General features: G+C 38.2%; 2 protein-coding genes across 20 annotated transcripts in view; one reads left to right on the top strand and one right to left on the bottom strand.

The window, feature by feature from the left end:
- The window catches only part of CYB5R2 (cytochrome b5 reductase 2), a 38,980-nt gene extending 27,617 nt beyond the window's left edge, over positions 1-11,363 (top strand). The window contains exon 10 of the mRNA XM_065840135.2: positions 11,208-11,363. The gene's annotated coding sequence lies outside the window, so the exon portion shown is untranslated. The remainder of the gene's footprint in view (positions 1-11,207) is intronic.
- The window catches only part of PPFIBP2 (PPFIA binding protein 2), a 105,849-nt gene that overhangs the window by 17,786 nt on the left and 64,886 nt on the right, over positions 1-23,177 (bottom strand). For 11 of the 19 annotated variants that reach the window (XM_071808859.1, XM_071808858.1, XM_071808860.1 and 8 more), the window contains 8 exons: positions 17,769-17,900; positions 12,466-12,648; positions 10,409-10,501; positions 7,848-7,956; positions 6,303-6,335; positions 4,566-4,627; positions 2,643-2,718; positions 798-857 (listed from right to left, as the gene is read on the bottom strand). In XM_071808859.1, the coding sequence (XP_071664960.1) occupies positions 798-857; positions 2,643-2,718; positions 4,566-4,627; positions 6,303-6,335; positions 7,848-7,956; positions 10,409-10,501; positions 12,466-12,648; positions 17,769-17,900 (748 nt within the window). Of the gene's footprint in view, positions 1-797; positions 858-2,642; positions 2,719-4,565; positions 4,628-6,302; positions 6,336-7,847; positions 7,957-10,408; positions 10,502-12,465; positions 12,649-17,768; positions 17,901-18,182; positions 18,254-22,050; positions 22,193-23,177 lie in introns of those variants that run through there. The other 8 variants (XM_071808864.1, XM_071808875.1, XM_071808866.1 and 5 more) reach the window with 6 other exon arrangements.

Here is a 23,177-nt window from a genome sequence, read left to right as displayed (position 1 = left end):
AACAGATGTTTTTTTTAAACGTATGTGCTGCCTATGGTGAAGAGTCAGTTGTCTTTTGTCAGCAGGATTTGTAGCTTGCCTTAGCACAAGTAAGAAATGCTTACAATATATCATGCTTCTGTCAAGTAATTATTTGAAACAGTTATCAGAGACAGAAGATTTCAGCCCATGGATTCTACCAAGTTTTCAAGCAGGGATTACATTTCAAAGGGAACCTTTAAAACACACTTCTAGAAATTAAAAAATAATCAGGTGGCTGTCTCTTGGCAACCTAAACATGAGACACACCTAACGTAACAATCTCATTGGGCTTTGATAATATTGTAGCCATCACAGAGGGACCTCACTGTGGGCAAGCTCTGTATATACTCTAGTTCCTACACAGATTTTGGGGTTGTTTTTTCTTTTCTTATGCTGAGCCTCATTGTTTGTTTATTTACACTATATTTAACATCTCTCTTAGCATACAGCAACACTATTGTACTCCCTGTAGTACCAGTTCAACAATCCAGAGCATCATGGCTCGCTCTTTGCTCACGCACACAAGTGTCCTCCAAAAGCCGCATCTCACGGGGGGGGTGCACCCAAACGTGTATAACCAGGATGTGGCCACCGAGAATGGAACTGTGGGGCTTACTGTTGAGAGCACCTACTCTCAGGGTAACAGTGGTGTAGCTACCTGGGGAGTTAACGTCAATACGTATCCAAAAGCTACAATCACACCTTTGGATTTCCTTGCAGAACACTTTCAAGTGAGAGACTTTTTTTTTTAAAGGAACATTCAGAAAGAGAATTACCTGTCTCTTGTTCACTATTCTTGTGTGTTAAATACAAGTTTCCATTCTGCCGTACAAGACCTGAAAATATTGTGTTTGTTAATGTTATGATCTATGTTGAAGAAAACTCTCAGAAGGTCAAGTTTCCCAGACTAAATTTACTACTGAAAACTAAGGTGGCAACTTAAAATTAGATATTCCTAAAACCCACTCCAGTCACTGCAGCATAATTGATAAATGGGACAAAGATTCTTCCCCAGATTTTGAAAGTTAAATACATAATATTGTATGCACCAAAGCAACCATCGGTTTTCCATTGTTTCACACAGAATCACAGAATGTTAGGGATTGGAAGGGACCTCGAAAGATCATCCAGTCCCATCCAGAACTTGCCCGGTTGGCTGTCAGGACTTTCCTTAGTTGGATGGAAAAGCAACAGGAATTATTATATTCATTGCAACTCTTTTTAGCAAAGAAGAAAAAAAGTCCTCCTAACAGTTTCAAATTGCACCTGAGATCAACTTCCCTTTTATGAATGCCATATAAAAACATAAGATAAATGGAAAACCTTATGTCATTAACACTAGCTGGCTGGCAGCTGCTCATTACTGCCATTCATAAATTGAACTGTGATGTAGGAAATCTGCATATAGGATGGTTTTAATTAATTAATGTTCATCATCTACTAAGGTCTCCGGATATCATTTTACACTATAAAAAGCGGTTACTCAAAACATAATGGTCACAGGAAATGCCATACAAACTTAATACCTATCTGTATGCTTGATTCATCTCCTAAAGATGAATTACTTTAAATAAAACTTAATATCATTTTAATTTTGAATAATAGATTCTTCAGAAGGATATAAGGCAATTTAGTAAGAATACTGTGAACTCATACCTTTAGCTAATTTGGATTATCTTTCCCAATTGCCCCCATGTTGGCAAATTCTGTCTGCATGAGTGTCCTGCTGTTTGCTCTCTCCTTTTCACCCTTTTTGCTGTAATTCCTTTTGCTCTGGCTTCTACAACCCATGCACAACAGAGGGGATGGCAACCAGCAGCAGGGCAGATGGAAGTATGAAGCTCTGGCCAGGAAGGACATACAGCACAGGCCTGCACTGTGGGAGACTTGCAGGAGTCCCCGCCGTGAGGGACAGGGCTGTGTGAAGTTGCTGATAAAACCATGGCCCCAGCTGCCCCCTGGCCATCGCTCTGTGGCTGTAGGGATTCTGCAACCAACACTCCAGGACACAGCAAAGTGTTTCAAGGAAGCAGCCGCTGGTGTTAGATTGTTTGGCATGTATGGAGGTAACTGCAGAACTTCAGACAGTGCACACAGCTGTGCAGCCAGAGCTGTATCACATCAGTCATCCTTCATTATCAATCAGAATCCTTAACGACACCATCTCAACATATAGCACCAAAATAAGGCTTGCTCCTTGCTCGTGCACACAAGGAGGGATTTACTATTAACTGATGTAAAACAAATTTTAGGTTATGACTTACTGAGTCAAGCGTAAGACTCAGTCACAGAAGTCTTGCTGAATAGTAACCATGTAACTAAATCTCCAGACAGATTTGACCCTATTTTTTTTTGTATTGCCTACAGCATAGGAAACAAAAAGGAAATCTCCACAAACTACAGGCAAGAACACACAAGCCTTGTCAAGACATATTGTGGCTCTCTCTGTATCTGAAAGAGCATATACTTAATCTTATAGCACTCCAGCATGACACAAATATATGCATAATGAAATGTATATTACTTATATACATATATTTAAAAGGACAACAAACAGCAGTTGTAGCGCATGCAGTTTTTAAAAGACTTTATATCAGGAAATTATTCACAAGACATTTTACCGTGAGCTGCAATCATGATCTCTTTGACCCTCCTGTACTGGCTTAGCAGTAGTGTTAACTCCTCTATTCGACGGTCCTGTGAAAAGCATTAAATATTTTAAATCCTACAATTTTAACCTGCAGAAACACTGTATTGCACAATAATTTCCGTGATTTTGGCCTGGTCATTTTCCAGAAAGCAGGAACAGGTCCTACTCACATGCCTTGTAAAGAACATTTCTTGTCTTTAATTTGCCATAGTACATAGTATCTGCTGGAGAGTGTGAAATTATGGCTATAGGGAAACGAGAGGAGTTTGACATTACTAGTTAATTAGTTATTTACAGAAGCGTAATCTGGAAATCTGCTTTCACTTCTAAGAGTGAAGGGAATATTATGAGTTGAACCTCAGTTGCCTCAAGTGGGCAGTGTTTGGTTTTTTTGCTAGCATCATACCTGTAATCATAAAGTAAATTATGTTTTGTATAGTCTAGTCAAGATCTCTAATCCTCTTCTGTACGGTATCCTCTGCATTCCCGCGTCTACACTTAGTCCAGTTTTGGACACACCTGTTTGAACTGAGGCAGCCAAACCTGTAGCGTACCCAAGAAATGAGGTCTCATGAATGTCTGATGCATTATCCCACTCTGCTCTTTCTCTTACACCCAACTCCTTCATTTTATGTACAGAAAGCATCTTGATTCATGTATTTAGGCAGCGCACTTTGCCTTTTGTACAGATGCAACACAGCGATGGGTAGTAACTATAGTGGATTGGATCTGTCATTTCTCTCTACATACAGTATTGTGCCCCCGATTACAATGAATTCTCGCTGTCGGCCACTAAGTGTATGATCTGGCAATCTGCACTCTTACAGTTTGTCCTATTTCTTTGACCCCAGTTCAAACAAACAAAACAAACCAACCTCAGAAAATACAACCCCCTCTCTCCCTGTGAGTATATCCAAATATTAGGACATTAGCAACAATATTTCGTGTTTTGTGTTCCCCTCAAATGCAAAAATCTTACACAGACTTAGAATAACTTTGGCAAGAGATAATGCCACATCTTTTATTTTCCAGATGTAAGTTTTGGCTTTTTGAGTTTCTAAGAACTAAAGTTTGTTATGAGTCACATTAATGTTCTCCAGAATTAACATTGCCCTGTCCAGATTCCCCACATACTAAAGGAAGTTTTTAGGGACGTATATTATTGTCTGTTTGATCATATATGAGTGTTTAACCATAAAGATAAATCCAGTGACCTGGTTTATCATCTTAAATCAAGAATTACAATTTCCTCAATAATTAGTCCCTCTCACCCCTCCACCTCCCCTCCAAATAATAAGGAACCAAGACTGAGCCCTTAACCCTGCACTTGAATTGTCCAATCAACAGGCAAACAGCACACAGGTGATAAGAGACAAAACTCATATTTAGCATTTAAAAGGGTGTAATTTCACACCTCCCCCCCTTACTACTTTATAATTTTATCTTTTTTTTAGCCCTTGTCTCTTTAAATCTTGGTCCTTTTCTCCTGAAGTTTATGTCTAATTCAAAGGTGACTTTGACTTTATTTTAATATCCTAATCTAAACCAAGGATATCAATGCACTTGGAAGATGAAGAGCTGCCAGAGATGACCAAACCTTAGTGATCTTTTCAATAGCACAAACCAGGAGATTCTGCTCATTACAGCCTTGGCTTTCTACTCCCCTCTGGAATCTAATGAGCCTCCCAAGTTTTGCAGCCAGGTTAGCAAGGGCAGCCACACTTTCCATTTAAAAACCAACCTTCTGTCACAATCTCATGGGATAATCCAAAAATCAGAGCAATACCACACTTACAAAAAGTGTGAAAAGTGAGAAGTGAATTATTCAGATAATTTCAGAGATTCAGACCCATAATTTCATTCTTGCTATGTAGAACCAAGATTATTTTCTCACCTTTTCTTCATTTGCAGCCAATAGCGACTCCATTCCTATCTTCAACCGCTGAACTTCTTGATCTAGAAATGTTTTAAAGATATTACAAGAAAAATATACTTGCTATATGTAGTGTAAACAATATATGTTTTGTGTTACTCTCCCTATGTTCCTATGAGTAAACGAAACCATGTCAGCGGCATTGCAAATGCACTATTAAACTACATTTAAATCAGAGCTTTTAAAAAGCTGAAATATTAAAAGCATCACACAACACAAATGTGCTGGTTTTGCTTATAAAAGCATACATAATATTATTTTATACTCTAAAAGTCAAGTAATAAAAAAAGGGAAACATTGAAACTCATTTTGCAAAATATGAAAATGCATTTTCTGTTCTACATTGAAGGAAAATTGAAAAATTAATTATATTCCATCTGGGAAAAATATTCGCCACTTATAAGAAGTAGTTCAAGGACATTCATGAAGCTTGAAAATGAAAAATAACAAAACCTAATTTGGATGTTTTTATCCTTAAAGCATTTCAGTATGGGTAACTGGGTTAAAATCTACATCAGGAGCTAATGCAGAGTTGCCTCTGCACAATTCAGTGTTACAAGATAGAGGTTATTCAGGAATGTTATAGCCAAAACCAATTAAAACACACTCTGAAAATTTATAAGGTGGTTAATCATGTCATCATAGCTTTGCTGAACCCAATCTTTCATTTCTTCTGTACACACTATTCCTAGCAAGTCCTTTAGTAACAGCTCACACGAAATAAAGTCTAGATAATGGAGACAGAACCTGAAATAGTTTATCTTGTAACTGCCACTCAAGGAATTCATGCTTTGACATTAAAACAGACCCACTTGTTTCACAAAAGACTATGAAAACCAGATGTGGCAGGCATGAAGTGAGAGAGAAGACAGAAAATCAATACTGCTAAAGCGCATCTTTTAAAAACTGTTTTACAACTAAATGTTGAACATAAAATGTCTTATCTACGCTATTGGCAAAAACTATAATTAGTTTTTGAAAAATACATGCTTTGTAATTATTAAGTTTTAAAACATGTAAAAGAACTTTGCAAACATTTCTCTCACTAAAGAAAACAGTAAGAGAAGACATGCACAGATACAGCCAAATCAAAAATTAAACCAGCAGGCAGGGGGCAAGCAAGTGAAGGGTTTTTAAAGAGCCATTAAAAATCACAGTCCTACTAATTTCTCTTGATAAATTTTAGACTTCAAAAAGAACTGCTGTCAAGGTATTTTTAAGCACATTAAAGCAAACTTTACTTACAATATTTATACCAACATCAATACAGGAACATTTTTATTCAGACTGCTTTTTTTTAAATTTAGTGCATTAATTGAAAAAAAAGCCCAAATCCTTCCCCACCAAGGAAGAAGGTTTTTCATTAAAGCCATCATTCCAGACTGTATATGTGGTGTATGTACATGTACAAATAAAATGAGGTAAAGGTTAAGTTTTGGCGTTGTTAACCTTGACAATGGCCCTTTGAAGTCCACCTGTCTGATTTGTGAACGTCTGATTTTTTGTTTTCTGAAGTGAAATCTTACTGAACAGGGCAAGTAGCTGTCTCCGTACTGCAAGCAATGAAAGCAATGCCTCATGTATTCTACAATTAGACAGCAAAATCTAAACAAACATGGAATTATTGCTGCAGAATGCATTTATGATTCGTGTGAAAGGAACAGTGAGATAAAGCCAAAAGTGAATTGCGAGGCTTACGTTTTTCTTTTAGCCTTCTCCTATAAACTTCCTCTACGAAGGTAAATGGTGAGGGTCAAATAAAGTATGTAGAAAAAACACATATTAGATAAATTTTGCAATTAATTAGAATAGGCATTCTAGTGTACAAGTACATTGATACTATTTTTCAACTTTATTTGAGAAGACCACCTAAAAGTCTGATAAATCGGTATTTTTTTGCAGAAGAATTATTACTGTGGCATACTGTTTCCATTCAAATATAGTCTAAGTGGTTTCCTTAAATGTAGCCTAAGGAATCTGTACAGGGTTTGATTCTTCTCCCACTGGAATCAAGGAGAGTTTCACTCATCTTCAGCCCAAACAGGAACAGACACACTACTAGAAGCTGAAAGATGCTGAGCTCTTGATTTATTGTCATACCACTTCCTTTCCCTTGAAATACACATTATTTGGGAATATCATAGAAAATATGAAGTTCTATTAGTAAAAGAGTTCTTCTACAAAACACTGCTGTTAGAAAAACTGATTTTCTAGTTAGACATGCAGTTCTCCACATGCACAAGCTCTACAGCTGAGTGAAATCGGCACCAAGTATATATGTTAAGTCGCTGCTTTGGAATAAACCACAGTCAAAATACAGAGTCTTCTAGAAAAGACGCATCTGCATTAATTCCTGTAAGAAGATGCTTGGTAAGCACCAAGCACCTGTAAATGTCACATCTCAACAAGGGCACTCTTTGGAAGCGTTAGTTAACACCCACAAAAGAAGTTAGTGCAGCTAAGCTGATGCACTGTGGCAAACTACACCCAAATATTCCTGCACGGTATTATGGAAGAAAAAGGTCACCAGTACCCTACTGCTCACAGCCCAGCCATTGAGGGAAGCTCCAGGCGCTCAATATTTCATAGAACTGTGACATGACTGGTTGAGACCAAAGGCTAAACAAATTGGGGGGTTTTGCCATTGACCTGTACCAATGCTGCAGATTTAAGACAGAAACCTGAAATAGCATAAAATCGTAAAACAGCTGAGGCTGGAAGGGACCTTGAAAGACCTCTGGTCCAACCTTTCATAGGAGAGGGAGCCTACATGATATCTAGTCCCAAAGAAAGGAAAGATGCAAATCAACAACTGCATTTTAGAATGTTTGGACATTAAACCATGATGCTTTGCTACTACTGTGACAGGGTTTTTTTTTTTTTTTCTTAAAAAATGGAAGCTGTAAAGATTTTTGCAAAGAAATTTTCAAGGTATACACAAAAAATATATTCCCACTGAACTACAATGACTCTTTCAAATGATAAATAAAATTCCAGTAGAAAAAGTTTCAGTGCTCTTAGGATGCTTATTGCAATTTGTGCTGCCTCTGGATGGAGAATTTCACACACTAAAGGCCTCTACCAGAAGACAAAATAAATGTGCACCATTTTTCCTCCCCAAATAAATTCTGTAAGTCGTTTCTTGCATCTCCTTGTATTGCTTTGAAATACTGAGGCAAGCTGTTACCAAAGTGAAGTTAAAGCAGCATTTGGGATTTTTAATTATAATTCCCCTCCTCTTACCTCTTTCTGCCACTTCACTGTGTGATGAGGTCCTAGACAGCTGACACTGTAAGCGTTCTATTTCTGCATCCTTGAGAGCTAATTCCTCTTGAAGCTGGGCTATCTCAGCCTGAAAGAGTACAACAAATTCACAATAACATCGTCACCGATTCTCTGTCATTCCTTCCCATCAACCAGAGACTTCCAAGCATAGCACTTTACTTTGACTGAGGCCCTGCTCCCAATTCATAAACACCGATTTCCTAAAACCAGTTTCATAAACACTATAACAATCTTACCTGTTTCATGGTGCTATTATCCTGTTCTTGTACAAAAGCTCACTTTTCCAATGCAATTATCTTGGAGAAGAGAGACTTAACAGAAAGGTAAGATTTTTCAGGGATTCATGTAGGTAAAGAAACTCTGGAAAGCTCTCAATGCTACAATACTGGTCACATAATAATTACTTTATAGGGCAATTGTGGAGTTTTGCATTAAGACCACTAAAAGATAACAAAGAATGTTTAAAAAAGATTTTTTAATCCTAATCATTACTTATAAGTGAGAAGCTATTAAGTTGAGACCTCAGGAGCGTGACAAAACTGTTCTCCCTCCCATTGGACAGTGCCGCAAACAGGCCAGAAGCAAAGCACGGCTTGGAAAACCTTCACATACACACAACAAAATATCGGGGGTTCATTTACAGTTCCTGCAGTTTGTGCTGCCACCAGATTGGGACAGATCATCACGCAGAAAAGACCTCAACAATCTTGTGATTGTCCAGCTTGAGATACAGTGACTTTCATCTCTTTTCTGTATTTATGAGAAAAACTGTCACCAGCATACTTTACTAAGTCAGTAGCTTCATTAACATTTTCTTCAGCAGCCTTAAAGCCTTTGTGTATCAATATTCTGCATTTCCCCCAGCAAAAGTATACCAAACCTTCTTGCAGTTAAAGAAAACAAAGAAACAAACAAATCAGTAATTTGACTAGTTTCTCAAAATACTAAAATAAAGCAGGAAAAAATGCAGAACACTGAACAACATTATCCAAACAGGGGAAAATATGGACTAATGTACTCTAAGACACAAACTTATTTTGACCAGGACTCATGCAGCTGGATGGCAGCAGCAGATCACCCTCTGCCTGCAATTCCATATGGAATAGAAGAATCTGCCTTGTTGCATCTCTGAAGGGCTCCTAGACTCCCCAGTGACTAATATGCTTTTTATATCCAGCCATGGAAATATTCCAATTTCTCATCTAAGAAGCTGGAACAACAGGAAGACAAAAGCTACAGACTTCTTTATACCAGATTTGGATTTGCCTCCCCTGGTCTATTTGATCCCATAGCTCTTTTAAATGCCCTCTTTTCCTTTCATGTCTCATTCCTGTCATGTCTACAATTATTTTTCTTCTTCTTCTCTCTTTCCCTATACTTTTCTTCCTTTCTAGTCCTGAACCTTCTCTCACGCAATGGTTTTTACAATTCTTCTTTCTTATTTTCATTCTGCTCGTACACTTTCCATAATCATTATCTGTCTTGGCAGCTGGCCACGCTCTGCTTGAGCAAATATTTTCCCAAAGACTGTTCATTTCCACCACGTCAGAGAAAACATTTTCATGGATATAAGAGCTATTATCTTAATAGGAGAAAAGACATGATAGCAACATTTCAAAATTAACCTAAGAATTCTCAAAATAAAGAAATGCGAATACAAATAATAGCTGTCATTCCTGGACTGAGCTATCAAGTATTAAAAAGAAAACTCAGTTTATTAATTTGAAATGTTTTTCCAATATCCAGCTACGACTCAAAAAAGAAAAAGTCATTTATATGAACAGCGATTATAGCACTGTACAAAGAGGAGATGTTATTGCAGTACAAAAGTGTTCCTCAGCAGGGGAAAATAATAGAGCGCCTTTTAATCTAGTGGAAAAAGACTAAAAATTCAAACTAGAAATAAAATGCAACTGTTTAACAATGACAACGTTCAACTGCAAAAATTAATTCCTGAGGAAAATGATGAAAAGTTTCAAAAGTTGAGTTTCTCCAGATTACGATCCAACAGCTTTCCAGGATTTAAGGTCAACAGAAGGGTAAGGCAGCTATGCACTTTCACATACACACAGTCAAAGCAGATGATCTAATGGTGTATTTTGGGCTTAATGTCTATTAAAATAAATTCCATAGTAAGTGAACACCCAACCAACTTTGCATGTCTCAGTCTGGAAAGCATATTCCACAGAGGCTTGTCACCATTACACAAATAAAAGACAGAAAACCTTCAAAGAGGCCTTGCCTCAGAACAGGGCTTTTGTAAGTCAAAATAGCCCTTTTTTAAAAGAAAAATAATTACAAAAAGGTATCAGACTGGAAACAGCAGGGAGGGAGCCGTAGAAACAAAAAAGAAGCTACAAAAACTCCAACCATCTTTGGAATAAGTATTTTGGTTTAAAGAAGACTCAGCTTTAAAGTAGGCCCTGACACAACCCAATTGTAAGAAAGGTAAATATTGATGAGAAGTGGAGCATTGCTCTTTCCAGCTGAAATAAGTCTTGTCATTAGGAAATGCTTACTTTGGTTGCTTTTAATTTCCATTCGTATTGATTTCTTTCATTTTCCAGTTCTTCCACTTTAATTTTGAGATGTCTAAGTTCCTGTAGTAAACCCTGCAAAGGAAGAATAACAGCGGAAAGTAAGATTACTGTGGTAGATTTTAATTTTCCATAGTCCTAAATTAAAGCTCATGCATGAACAATATAGTAAGGAACATGGAACCAACACATTAAAAACTGTGACCTGGTGTAAGAAGACAAAAACTATTTTGAATTGAGAGATAAGAAAAATGTTCTCAAACTCTCCACCTGAAATTACAAGCAAATGTTCTAGTGACGTTAAGGAAGAGAGCTGAGCCTGGTGAAATCATGTGTGTCTCAGGGAGAATGAGCCCAAACTGCCACAACTGCAGTCTCATATAACATTAACTATTGGGTTTTTTGGGGGGAGTTGGGGTTTTTTTGGTCATTGTTTTGTTTGGGGTTTTTTGGTTTTGTTTGGTTTTCAGCCTCCTTATAAAGTAAACATGCAGTGCTAAAAGATTACTAACTTTCATTAAAGTGACAGTCCTCTCCCGAAACAAACGTTTAAGCTGCTTACCAAGAAAAATAACACTCGGGCTAAATAGTATCTAGGCAAGTTACAGGCATTTAATACTGCACACATTCAGTCCAATATGATTACAAATACGCTACTTTGAGCACTAATGTTTGGCACTTTGCAAACTGAGATGCTGCAGCCAGCCAGGGCTCCAGCATTCTCCATCTGTTCCTCTGACAACGCTGTCTCTTAAACGTCCCTTCTCCCTTTCCTTGTTAGGACCGTATCTTATTCATCTCATTCTGAAGGACAATACTATTGCATCCTTGATGGAGCTCTGATGAGACCAAATGTCTTCAAATGAACTGAGGAGAGGAAACATTTGGAAGTGTAACCCAATTTCGGAATCCTGTACACTACAAGCAACCATACTAATATCTTGGATTAAATTAATGTTGATTTTGAATGACTCCCGTATTTGATTTTCAGATTATTTTTCCAAAATGCAACTTGTGCTGTAGTCTAACAGTTCAATAATTAGTTCTGGACCGAGGCAAGCCGAGGAACAAAAGCAGTATTTTCAAAATAAGCATCATACCCAGGGGAATTATTTTTGTAAAATAAACCTATGAGAAAAATTACTGAAAAACTCCCTCACAATATAAACTGATTATTTATAAGATGAGTTCTGGGGATCCAAGATTTAACCAAAGAGATGTGGCAACTAAAGCAAACTAATTTAAAAACAAATATTAAAAAGGACTTTTTTAGGCATACCAGTATCCTTCCACCTTCAGCAAATTTAAGCAGTTTATGCAACATACCTTTTGTTTTGACATGTGACAGTTTTGATCAATTACAACTAGGATGTTAATTCAAAAATGCTTTTCTGGCAACTGCTAATGTCAGAGAACAAAACCAAATGTGTTGCATTTGCTGTTTTAAAGGTACAAGCAGATTATTTTTATTATGGCTTTTTTCAGTCACTTTATCATTCTAACAGAATACATTTCAGATAGCTGAAACTGTATTTTATATTTGTGTTATATTTAGGAATTAATCTGTGATCAGAGGACTGGTAGGGGTGCACCATCATGCACAGCCAGGGTGGCACTGTGAGGAAGATTAGCAAACTACCAAACCATGCCAGCATGCTGCATATCACACAGACCAATCTCAACTAAGGGGGAAAAAAAACCCAAAGTAAGAAAACCAACCAAACAAAACAACCACACCACACCAGCAGTGCATTCCTACAAGTAAAATCAAAACCATAAAAAAAACCCCTGAAAGAGGTGAGTGAGTCTTACAGGTATCTGTGCTTTTGTAGACAGACATCAACGGTGACCAAATTGGTCTCAATATGCAGGGGTGGGCTGTGTGTTGTTTTGTTTTGTTTTTAATTTTTATGACCACCTCACTCTTTGCTAATGAAAGCCACAAAGATTAATGCCAATAATTCACAACATAGCTCTGGTTAGTGAAATTTAGGAGAAGAGGCAATACACAGGCGTCTGCTAAGCTGTACTGCTCGTACATCACACCGAGAACAGTTCTTCTGGCTGAGAGTCTCTACCACTGATCTTGAACTTGACTGAGGACCATTAGGTGTCAAGTCTGGTTTCCTATCTTGAGACTTTCTTTCTTGGATTCTACTATTAATTTCCAGCTGCAGTCTACACATCTGCTCCTGTAGCTCACTGATCAGGTTCACTACTGACTGAAAACAGGGGAAGAAGAGAAAAAAAAAAACAAAGAGACACGTGAGAAAGAAAGTGACACAAAGAAGATATTTCTATAGTTGCGGCCCAAAGAAATGCATGAAGCACATGAAAAGCAAACTAAACAAAACTCAGGTTATGTGTTTGACTTCTGATAAAGTATATGTAAACAGGTATAAATCTGGAATACTGCAGAAGGCTAAAGTTTAAATAGAACAGAATCTATATTCTAGACTAATTCATGATTCTGATTCTGATGTGAAAATCATAATTTGATCCCTCATTTTTGGAAATGTACACAGTCACATGAAGTCAGATATGAGGAAAAATTGGAACATATTTTAATATGCAGGCTCAGAGGCACACTTTTGCTGAAATGGGACTTGTTACATTCATTTACACCTCCAAATCATCCACTAGGAAGAAACTGCCAAGTGCTCAGTTGAGGCCATAACTGACTCTTTCACAATTTATACACAGAATTTACTAGTAAAATAATTGTTTCCAGGTCTAGCATGGGTCAGAAGAACGGCTCCATTACCCAGCTTATCAGCTGGGCAGTGTCTTGGCATGGAGAAAGAGTTAAGCGATATATATAGGAGAAATCAAGGGATACCACACAAGGACAAGTAATGACTTTAAAGTGCATTGATGTGCTGGCCAGCTTTTTGGTTTTATGTTTATCAGTGACACACACACACACACACAAAATCCAGCTGTAGAAAGCAGACCAAAGGCAAGTATTAAAATCTATCTAACATTTCACTTAAATTCCCTAACTTAGTAGCAAATAGCTCTGGGTATTTTCTCAGGTATTACAAGTTTGGAGTGCCTTTCTCTTAATTTTCATGTACATTAACAATATGTTTCCATGTACATTAACAATTTGTTTTATTCCTCAAGTGGAATAAATTTGATGAGATTAATCCATCTCCCATAAGAGTGTGAAAGTCTTTAGTGGACAGAAGAACATAATTTTGTTGTTGTTGTTTTCTTCATTACAATGCACAACAGTGCTCCTGTAACTACAACTCCCTGTCTGGAGACTTATATGAATAAATATGTGTGTGTGTGTGTATGTATATGTATAAATAATCTCCAAGCTAGGGAACAGCTACTGCCTCACTGAGACTGGAATCAGCAGGACACACATACATCTCTTGCTTTCTTTGGCACCATGGTTTTAGTCTCTGCTCATCTTTGACAGAGAACACTGTTAACCCATTCGAGGTTCTGGAGAACCACTGCTCAAACAAGATGCACAAACTGACAGCTGCTCCAGCTGTGGCAACGTGGGAGAGTTCAGAAACGCTTCTGCTGCCACCTCGTAATTCTCTTCTGGTTTGCCTTACATTAAAAACAGGAATGGGAAACACTCTGTGGCCATACAGAGTTCCCTCAGAGCTAACTCAGGAGTACAGAAATGGGAGAAATTCTTATTGCAGTGAAAGATAAGAGGTTGATGGTGGAGAAACAGATGAACTCCAGCTGCACAACTGCCTGACAGTTGTTTATAGTTTCAAGGTAGAAAAGGCTTCTCATGTTCAGGATGCTTTCACAGCGTGAAAACTTATTAACACAAGCATACTGTATGTTGAATTTGATTCAGGTGAGACAACACACCAGCCTCCCCAGTGGGAGTCAGTGGCTCACTGACTCGTTTCTTTGAAATGACAAGTAACTACGCACTAGGTGCTTAATTCAGAGGTGTCCACACAAGAGCCGCAAAACACTTCCCAACAGCTTATAGCAAACTTCAGATCCTCAGTATGAAAAAGCAAAACTCACAAAACTTATCCCATACTAGGAAAGAAAAAAGTAGGGGAGAAGAAGGGCTGTTAAGCAAGTTGAAATGAACAATTAATCCTGCAATCTCGTGATAGTGCCAGGTGTTTCTTTTGCCTGTGTTCAGGTAGAGCAGGCATCTGGGCTGCCATTAATCGCTCGACAATGCTGCTCTCTCATACATCACTACATCAAGAAAACACATTTCCAAAATTTCTAAGGTTTCTCAGATAGGAGGAAAGTTACACAAACTCCCTCAGGTGGGATTTCAGAAACCTTTACCACATCATTGTGGTGAAAGTAGATTATTCCGGGGAAAAAAAAAAAAAAAAAGGAATTAAAATGAGAAAGCCAAGAGCGAGACTGTCCATTTACAACCAACTGTTCTTCTAGCCCCTGTGTTATATGTATAAATAAATGGCACTTTAAATTTAGCATGTGCTTTTGAAGAGCCAGAGACAGTGGCATCCAGTGTGAAACTAATACCTTAGAGAGGAGGTTAGAGATGCTTGATAAACTCTTTGCTGCTAAGTAAAACCAAAACTAAACCACAGCTGCACAAGATAAAGTGAAATGAATCTGACATATTAAAACTTGCTCATATTTAGAAGGATACCTTAATTTGCTTTGTTTCCTCCAAACTCAACCAGAGAAATAATTCTACAGATAAATTGTATATGACTGGAAACAGCTGCTGTGATATATGCTGACACAAAATTAGAGTACAGAGCAAATATGTTTTAGCTGAATTATTCTGCAATGTCACATTTAATTTTAAACATTTTAGAGCCTGTTATTATATTTAGAAATGGCAGGGTCAGCTATGAAGTACAATTAACAGGCTGTTTAAAATGGTTTAACTACTGGATGCCTCTGTAACAAATGCACTAGGGTGAAAACTGAGGACTATTATTTCTGATAGTAGGAAATACATCAAATCACTGTTCTGCTCACCTCTGTCAATCCTAAACTCACTCTTGAAAACAGCAATTGGCCAGCTACAGTCTCTGTTCTAGTTCTGTCACCCACAGCTTTGTTCCACTTATGTAAAAGTACTAAATGAAATTTTGAGGCATTACATATATACTGTAAGAGCAAACTGTAGTAGCCATGACACTGAGAGATACAATTACAGCAAGATTAATGTCATTCAGTCACTGTCAGCTTGGAGAGCTGTCTCACTTGAAGCAATTAGGTTACCACAACACAACTGTATGTATGTATGAACAAGAACAAACTAATGGTAAACTCTTCACGTACATAAGGTCTTTCACTAGAAAGATCTAGTTGGGCAGTGGAGGCAAGGAGTTCAGGAAGATGTGCAAAGATATTACCAAATTTAAGTGGCAGTTGTTGTCTAATAGTATAAAGAAAATATATTAATAAATTGCATTCTGATGTTTGAAATTGTGCTTGTATTGAAAATTAGTAAAATTTATGATAAAAGGAGTTGAAATAGGGTTAAAACATAGAATTAAAGTAAGCATCCAGTTTGACTGAAAACAAGCCCTGTTTATCTTGACAAATTGGATTAAGGCTTATTCAGGCCAACCTGAAATAATCTGGAAAATGGCTCAATGAGCAAATCAACAATGCTGCTTATTTCCCACAGTTTTACTTAAAACATCCATTTTCCCTGCTTTGTATACACAGGTTTGTGACTTTCAACAGGCAGAAATCTAATCACACCTTGGGGTAGTTAATAATTCAGGGCACACTTAACTCAATTATTCTCGACTTTTCCATCAGATTAGAGTCCTTTTCCATCTCAGCAAGAATGTTTCGTATCACTTAACAATACAACAAAGGCTTCCAGGCCAGTAAAACTCAACTTTTCCATCCAGGGGGGCCACACACCTTGTTGCAGCAGCAGCAGAGTTTTGCAGGTCGTACCCTCACCCTCATCACAGGCCCAGACCTATGGGATGCTTAGAAGTCCTGTTAATGCAAATACACTCAAAAGCTTTGCTGCTTTCCAGGAGTCAGGTTGACTCTGCATGTCCTATGAGAATTTAAGGAGCCTGGTCCCAGTATTCGACAGGTAATGAATGGGAGGTGCTGAAGGCCCCTCAGGAAGATGGCTGCTGGGAGCAGGCTGCCGTCTGCACAGACCTGTTTAGGTTTTCAGGTAGTATGAGAGTGAGTGCTTAGGCGTTCTGTACACAAGACACGGACAGTTGTGGGGGAAAGAGCATCAGAAGGCCACAGCTGGTAAAACCAGCAGCTGGTGCCTCTCTGGCTTGCAACCTCTGCCAGAAATTGCACTCTTCAAGCTATCTTTTAATCTCTAAAGAAAACTTCAGAGGATAAATAAGTCAGAAAAAACAAACACACCCCAAACATATTATGTCACTGCAGGTAAATTGCTTATGCATAGATATCAAATATTCCACTAGCAACATTATGGAGGGCAAACAGTTTTCTAACACTGCCTGGATTTCAAATTCTCCTAAGTCAATGTGGAAAGTGGTTTTTTTTTTTTGGTCAACAACATATAAATCTTGGACCAACACACAGCCCTAGTAATTCTCCCTTGCCAGGTAATCCTTCCTGCTAGTTGGTCCCTGTACAGGACCACTAAGGCAACACATGGCAATTCGTGTGAATTACTGTCTTCCATGATCACTTCCATTCCCAGCTCCCACCTGCTGTTCGCTACCATGAAATGGATGTTGTTCATATGATTCCCCGTTTCACACTCTCTTTCTTAACAAGCACAGTAAAAACCAAAGCTGCTTTCATGTGCAGAACTCACCACATCTGAAGGGGAGTAAAGATTAGAATTTCCTCCAATGCAAGTAATATTTTCCCTCTATTTATTATGTAACCACAAGGGGAAAGGCTCAGTTGGGGAAAATGCCCTGCCCCTCACCTTTCCTTCCCAAGTGGAGTGAACACATTAAAATGAGAAAGGGTCTCTATAACCTGCAGCACCCCTGACACTACTGAGTTGAGTCTTCTCTGCCACATGAACAAGGAAAGAGAAGAGCGCTGGAAGGCCTCGTACAGCCAGGCCAGTGCAGCTGCTGTGGAAAGGAAGGGGTTAAGCGAACACCAATTGTAATGTATGCTTCTGGAAGGGACTTTGTGCCTTGATTAAAGCCAAACAGCAACCTTTGAAGTATAATGAGAGAGGGGAAAAGAAACCGCATCCCAAAAATGCATAATCATATTCCTCACTGAATTCACAGCACCAGTGATACAGATTGTGCTGTAAGCACAGAAAATGCTATTGCATGCTGATGATTTCAGCCTAAAGTCCAGGTGTATGACAGCATACCATAGACATATAATGAAAAAATATAAATAAAACAAGCTAATGAAAGAAACTTACCTCAGCTTTGTTCTGTTTCTCTTCATATTCACTCTGTTCCTTTTCCATACCAACCAGCTTAATCTTCAGGTCTGAAACTTCAGCCATTAGATCTAATTTCTGAGTCTCCAGTGATGTTCGGCTTAGCAACTCCTGAAACCAAAGCAGAACATTTTCTCCAGTTAGTTATTTGAACACTGACAGAATGCTATGTGATTTACTGGCAGACTCCTAGAAAAGTCTCTACCCCAGTGTTTAATGCTTTCAATACAAAAGCAAAATCACTATCTTCTTCAAAATTCACACTCGCTAGTGCTTTACAAAGCAACAAAACACCACAGCAAGATATTTAAGTGTTTACTACAAGAAGAAAAACTAACTAAAATCTAAATAATGGAGTGATTGGCAAATTCATGTGAAAGCAAAGTTCTCTACCTCTTTTCACGGTGTGTACACTTGGAACTGTTTGAACTGTGTGTTTCTCAGGTTCTGCAGCTATTTTCTCCTAACCGATCTCCTGTGTTAATCACTAAACCACTGTGTTTCACTCCCCATCTCAAGAAAATGTGGCAAAGTTAATCCCTGGGTGACACATGAAATCAGAAAACAGTACTAAGGCTGAACAAACATAAACTGCATAATGACATAGAGACCTTCACGTGACACATTACAAACCAGTTCACTACTTCCTAAAATACTCATCAGACAAAGCTGCATTTTAATATTACAATGAAACATTTTTAGAACTTTTTACCATGTGTTATTCAAGAAAGTACGTATTACAGAATGAGCACCCTAACCAAAACGGAGTGCCAAAGACAGGGAGCATTTCTTCAGTCATGCTAAAAGTACATGAAAGTTTACACCATGTAGTAGTTGTTAACTTTTGAAGGCTACACACCATGGAGAGAACAGCAGTGATTGGACAGTGTGTGCGCCTTGACTGGACTCTAAAAGGCAGTGTCTAAAATGAGTAACAGCGTAAAGGAGGAACAAGTGGCCATGACTTTTGCTTGTGTGCACCAAGGTTGTGTTTCAGATTGCAGAGAAAGGCACACTTTGGACAGGGCGATATCACTGCGTTTGGAAGGCATTCAATAGTCACACCTTCATTGCGTCTTTCAGTTTTCAGAAAGCAAAAGCAAAAAAACTTCCAAAATTTAATCGAGTGTATTTGATATATATAAAATGCTTCTGTTTGCCTCTGTCTTCAAAGAGGAAAAAAATCCATTCAGGAGTTTAAGCCTCACTAAAAAAAAAAATCAATATGTAACTTTCCAAGTGCTTAATTAATTTTGGCAAAAGAATGTAGGTTTCTAAATGGTTGCAAAACTTTATGGCAACTCATAACTCACAGTGGTGTTTTGATCGTATGAAACGCACTGAGGAATCACAGCAGATTCTGCTTTGAATTATGCAGAAATGACTTAACGGAAGTTATTCTGGATCTATCCTGATGTTATTGAGTGATCAGAAACTGCCCCGTCCATCACCCTTTTCTCAACTCTTCCACAAACTGTATCGTATGTTGTAGACTATGGCTTAGAGCCAAGGAAGCCACAAAGTAAATTTTAAAAATTATATAGTTAAAGTTTATTTGGAACCCAAATCTGCTTCACATGTAAATTGTTTCAGTCTGGTGGGGAATACTGTCCAAATTTAAAATAGTACTAAACGTGCATCTGCATTGCAACACCAATTATCTAAGCCACCCACTATTCCCAGTGCCATGCCCATTCCTGCTGACATTGACAATTGTATTTGCGTATGGATGGGAAAATAAACAGAAATGTAGCCTTTTTTTTTTTAATTTTTCCTGAATGAAGTAAATCAAGCACTAATCAGGAAAAGATAGCACACTGACTTTTTGTCCTGGTTTTGTTAAAAAACAAGTTTCTCTTTTAGTGAATTTGCCTGTCAGCTAAAGCCTTCATATTAGCTGCATTTTCCTGGAGAACCAGACACATGTTTTGGTAAACCTAGCAATGGAATGCGAAGTTAATGATAAGCATGGATGGACATCTCACGAGAGGGGCAACGAGAAACAGGTGACCAAGAAACTGACCAACTGTGTATAACATTCCATTCATGTGAATACTTTACATAAAAGTTGGAGATCATGAGGATCTCATCCCTTTTCCCTTTTGCTTATGGCCGACATTAGGAGAGGACCTTGCCAGTCGTCCCTGCGAACTGAGGCCTAGTGAGAGACTGAATCCAGCTCCGGTTGGCTGCAGAGTCCAATCCAGGACTTTGGGTGCCAGCTCTGCAGTTGCTGAGACTTTCAAGATTGGTTTTGTATATTTTGTATTATTTTCTCTATTCTTTAGTAAAACATTTTTAATTTTTCCAACTCTCTTCTCTCTGTCCTTCTTTCCCTCCCGATCGCCTGTCCTGAGTGGGAAGTGGGGAGAAAGGGCGAAAGGGGGAGGTGGGGGGAGGAGAGGTGGTTAACAATACATCTGCCAGGGTTTTATTGTCACCCCGCAATCAAAACCCTCAACACTTTTTTATTGAGATACTCAAAGAAGCAGTCACCTAATGAAATCCCACTAGTAGCTGCTTTCTACAAAGGTGATTACAAATTACAATTGAAAATACAAATAACTCCTCTATCTTCCAGAAACACACCAATTTGCAGAGTTCCAGAAGCCCATCCCATTCCAGATTGGAACAGAAACCATACAGCTGTTAACATAGCAGACTTTGCAGATGGAGACATAGCTATAAATGAGAACTTTGGTGTGAAATAAGGCCACTGAACATCAGAAAAGCAAGCAGAATGAGGTGACTTTGGCCACATGGACCAACTCTATGCATTGTTGAACTGAAACAACATGCAGAATTTTTTTCCGACACTGACATGGTGTTCCACGATACAACAGGAAGATTTCTTAATAAGGCAAAGAGACATGGAATCCCCTAGGGATTTTTAACAAAAGATCTATCCTTTGAGTGCACCCATCTTGTGTTACTCCTTATTTTTTCTATAGGCTCCCAAATTACACTTAGTTATGCAATGGAGAGTAATACCCTGCTCCTCACATTCTGAGTTCAGTAGCTCCATGTGAACACTAAGGTGCTGCCTGGTATAAATGAACACAAAGGCAGCTGACTTTTTATTTGTTGGGGTTTTTTACCAAGTCAAACAGATTTTTATTGTTTTCTCTGCAGCTGGAGAATCAGATTCCCAGCTAGTGTAAACTGGCATAAAACTCTTGCCTTAAAATAGACAAAATAGCTAACTATCCCTCGTTTGTTTTCCAGGGAGCTACACTGATTTAAAACAGCTGACAATGTCTCTTGCATCTAGAGAGTCTAACTTTTGCTTTGAAAGAAAGTGCCCTTTAAAGTAAATGTCCCATCCTGAAATGGTAACATCTGGAAGCAATTATTTTCATCTTCAAGCAGATGCTCACAGTGAACAGCTCATTAAGAATGTGACCCATTTTGTTACAGAGAAATTATAGTGTATTTCAGTGGTATGATGCAACTTGAATTCATCCAGAATAAATATGCAATTGTACAAAAAGAAAATACAAATTTATGTTATTGGTTTTAAAGCAAAAAGGATAATATAAGACATGCAAAATGCTAATTTGGACTGTAGCAGCTTTAGGAGGATCTTAAAGAGCTGAAGTACAGAACAGAAATATAACATATTCTAGGGAATCTTATTTATAAATGACATACTTGTTTTATTTTTAAAATGTACTATAAATTAATTTATCAAAGTTGTTTTTTTTTTTTTTCCTTAAATCAACTTTTAGCTTTGAAAACTAAGGGAAAAAAGCTATTTTAGAGTAGAGTAAGTACAAAGATAAGTCACACAGGAGCTACGATATGCAGGTACCAGACACATAAATAAACAGTAAACTATTTGTAAACACAATTGTAGTTTTAAGATTCACACTGTATACTTTTAAAATATTTAATCATGCTTTTCAATATTCTCAATGAAACTGAAGCACATGCTGTATATCTCACTTTCACGTTTTGTTGTCTTGGAAATACATAATTCTTATAAAATTTAATACAACAGAAAATAGCTGAGGAATAGGACACTGCACTATTCTAGGCTGCCAGCTGCAAGCACAGAAGATTCCAGGATATTCAGCACTCCACAAAACAGAAGAAACAATTATGCCATACACCGATTGAGAAACCGTAAAGTAGGAGGAAAAAATACCCCAAAGATCCCATTTTGCACTTGTGCACTGTACAAAATACAACACTTAAAAAATGTCATACTTTTCACCCTTATTAAAATAGTAGAGACAGACAGAGTGACCAAGTTACCTACCTGGTTAGCAAAATTCAGCAAGAACCACCACTAATGAGGACTGCACTTTTGAAGTGCTGTGTGTCAGCTGTGGTAGAAACAAGATATTTGCTTAACTGAAAACACAGCTGAGAGCAATGTCCATGTGTAATCACCATGAAGTGGTGCAAGTCAGTGGCACAGAGTGAATTACAGCCCTCCAAATCACCATTTGCCCATAATATAGTTAAGCAACGGAAAGGACAGAACTTCCCACTGCACCGCCAGTTTGAGCAGCCCTTTGCATACGCCCGATGAGCAGATTCATGCCTCCGTTAACTGTAAAATAACAAAGCAGCGTAATGCTCACCTGTATAGATAAGCTGTACGACTTGAGAGCGCACTCAGAACCTGAACGCCTCACAGAGCACACTTCAAACTCTGAAACACTGAGCTAGCTGCTGGAAAGAAGTTACTGCATGCTATAAACAAGTGCTGAAATTCATCTAAGATCAGATAACTCAGGCAATTGAAAGCTGAAGGAATGATCCTTGCCAGCCAGCAAAGTTCCTGAGAAGCAAACAGATACATACCAGATTTATACTCTCCAAGACAGAATTCTGGCTCCCCTGAGTATCAGACAACTGCAAAACCAGAACAGGTACACACTAGACTGCATTGGATTCAAGTTCCTACTCTCGTACAGCTCCTCCCTGCATTCTTTTAACCCACTGGTTTTTAAATAGTTCTCCACTGTGCCTCACAACGGGCACTGGCTGCCCCACTGTCCCTGCTCCTTGCACCCAGACAGAAGTTGGCCATAAACTGATGTGAGAAACACAAATTCACTCCTGTCTGCATCCAAGCATTTTAGTTTCCGTGTGTATTTTTAAGACAGAAGGAAGCCTAAAGCCAAGTGCTTTGTACTTTGCAACAGAATTTACTTGATAGAGGACACAATGACGTTTACACAATGCAGCCATCAGACAAGAGTTCTCTGGATTGCTTCTTGCAACTATGTGTCAGAAATAAGATGGAAACACAGAGTCCAACCACATGTAGGATTTGATACACGTCAGGTACAGGAGAGACATTTCCACACAGACCAGCATTCTAACTGGCAAAGTGTCCGCTGTTACATTTTATGCCACAGAGCTTCCATAGGGACT

The sequence above is a fragment of the Patagioenas fasciata genome, chromosome 5 (genome assembly GCF_037038585.1).
Source record: "Patagioenas fasciata isolate bPatFas1 chromosome 5, bPatFas1.hap1, whole genome shotgun sequence".
In the NCBI taxonomy this organism is placed as follows: domain Eukaryota; kingdom Metazoa; phylum Chordata; class Aves; order Columbiformes; family Columbidae; genus Patagioenas; species Patagioenas fasciata.
Note: the sequence above shows the minus strand (reverse complement) of the source record. Positions and strands in the feature narration are given on the sequence as shown.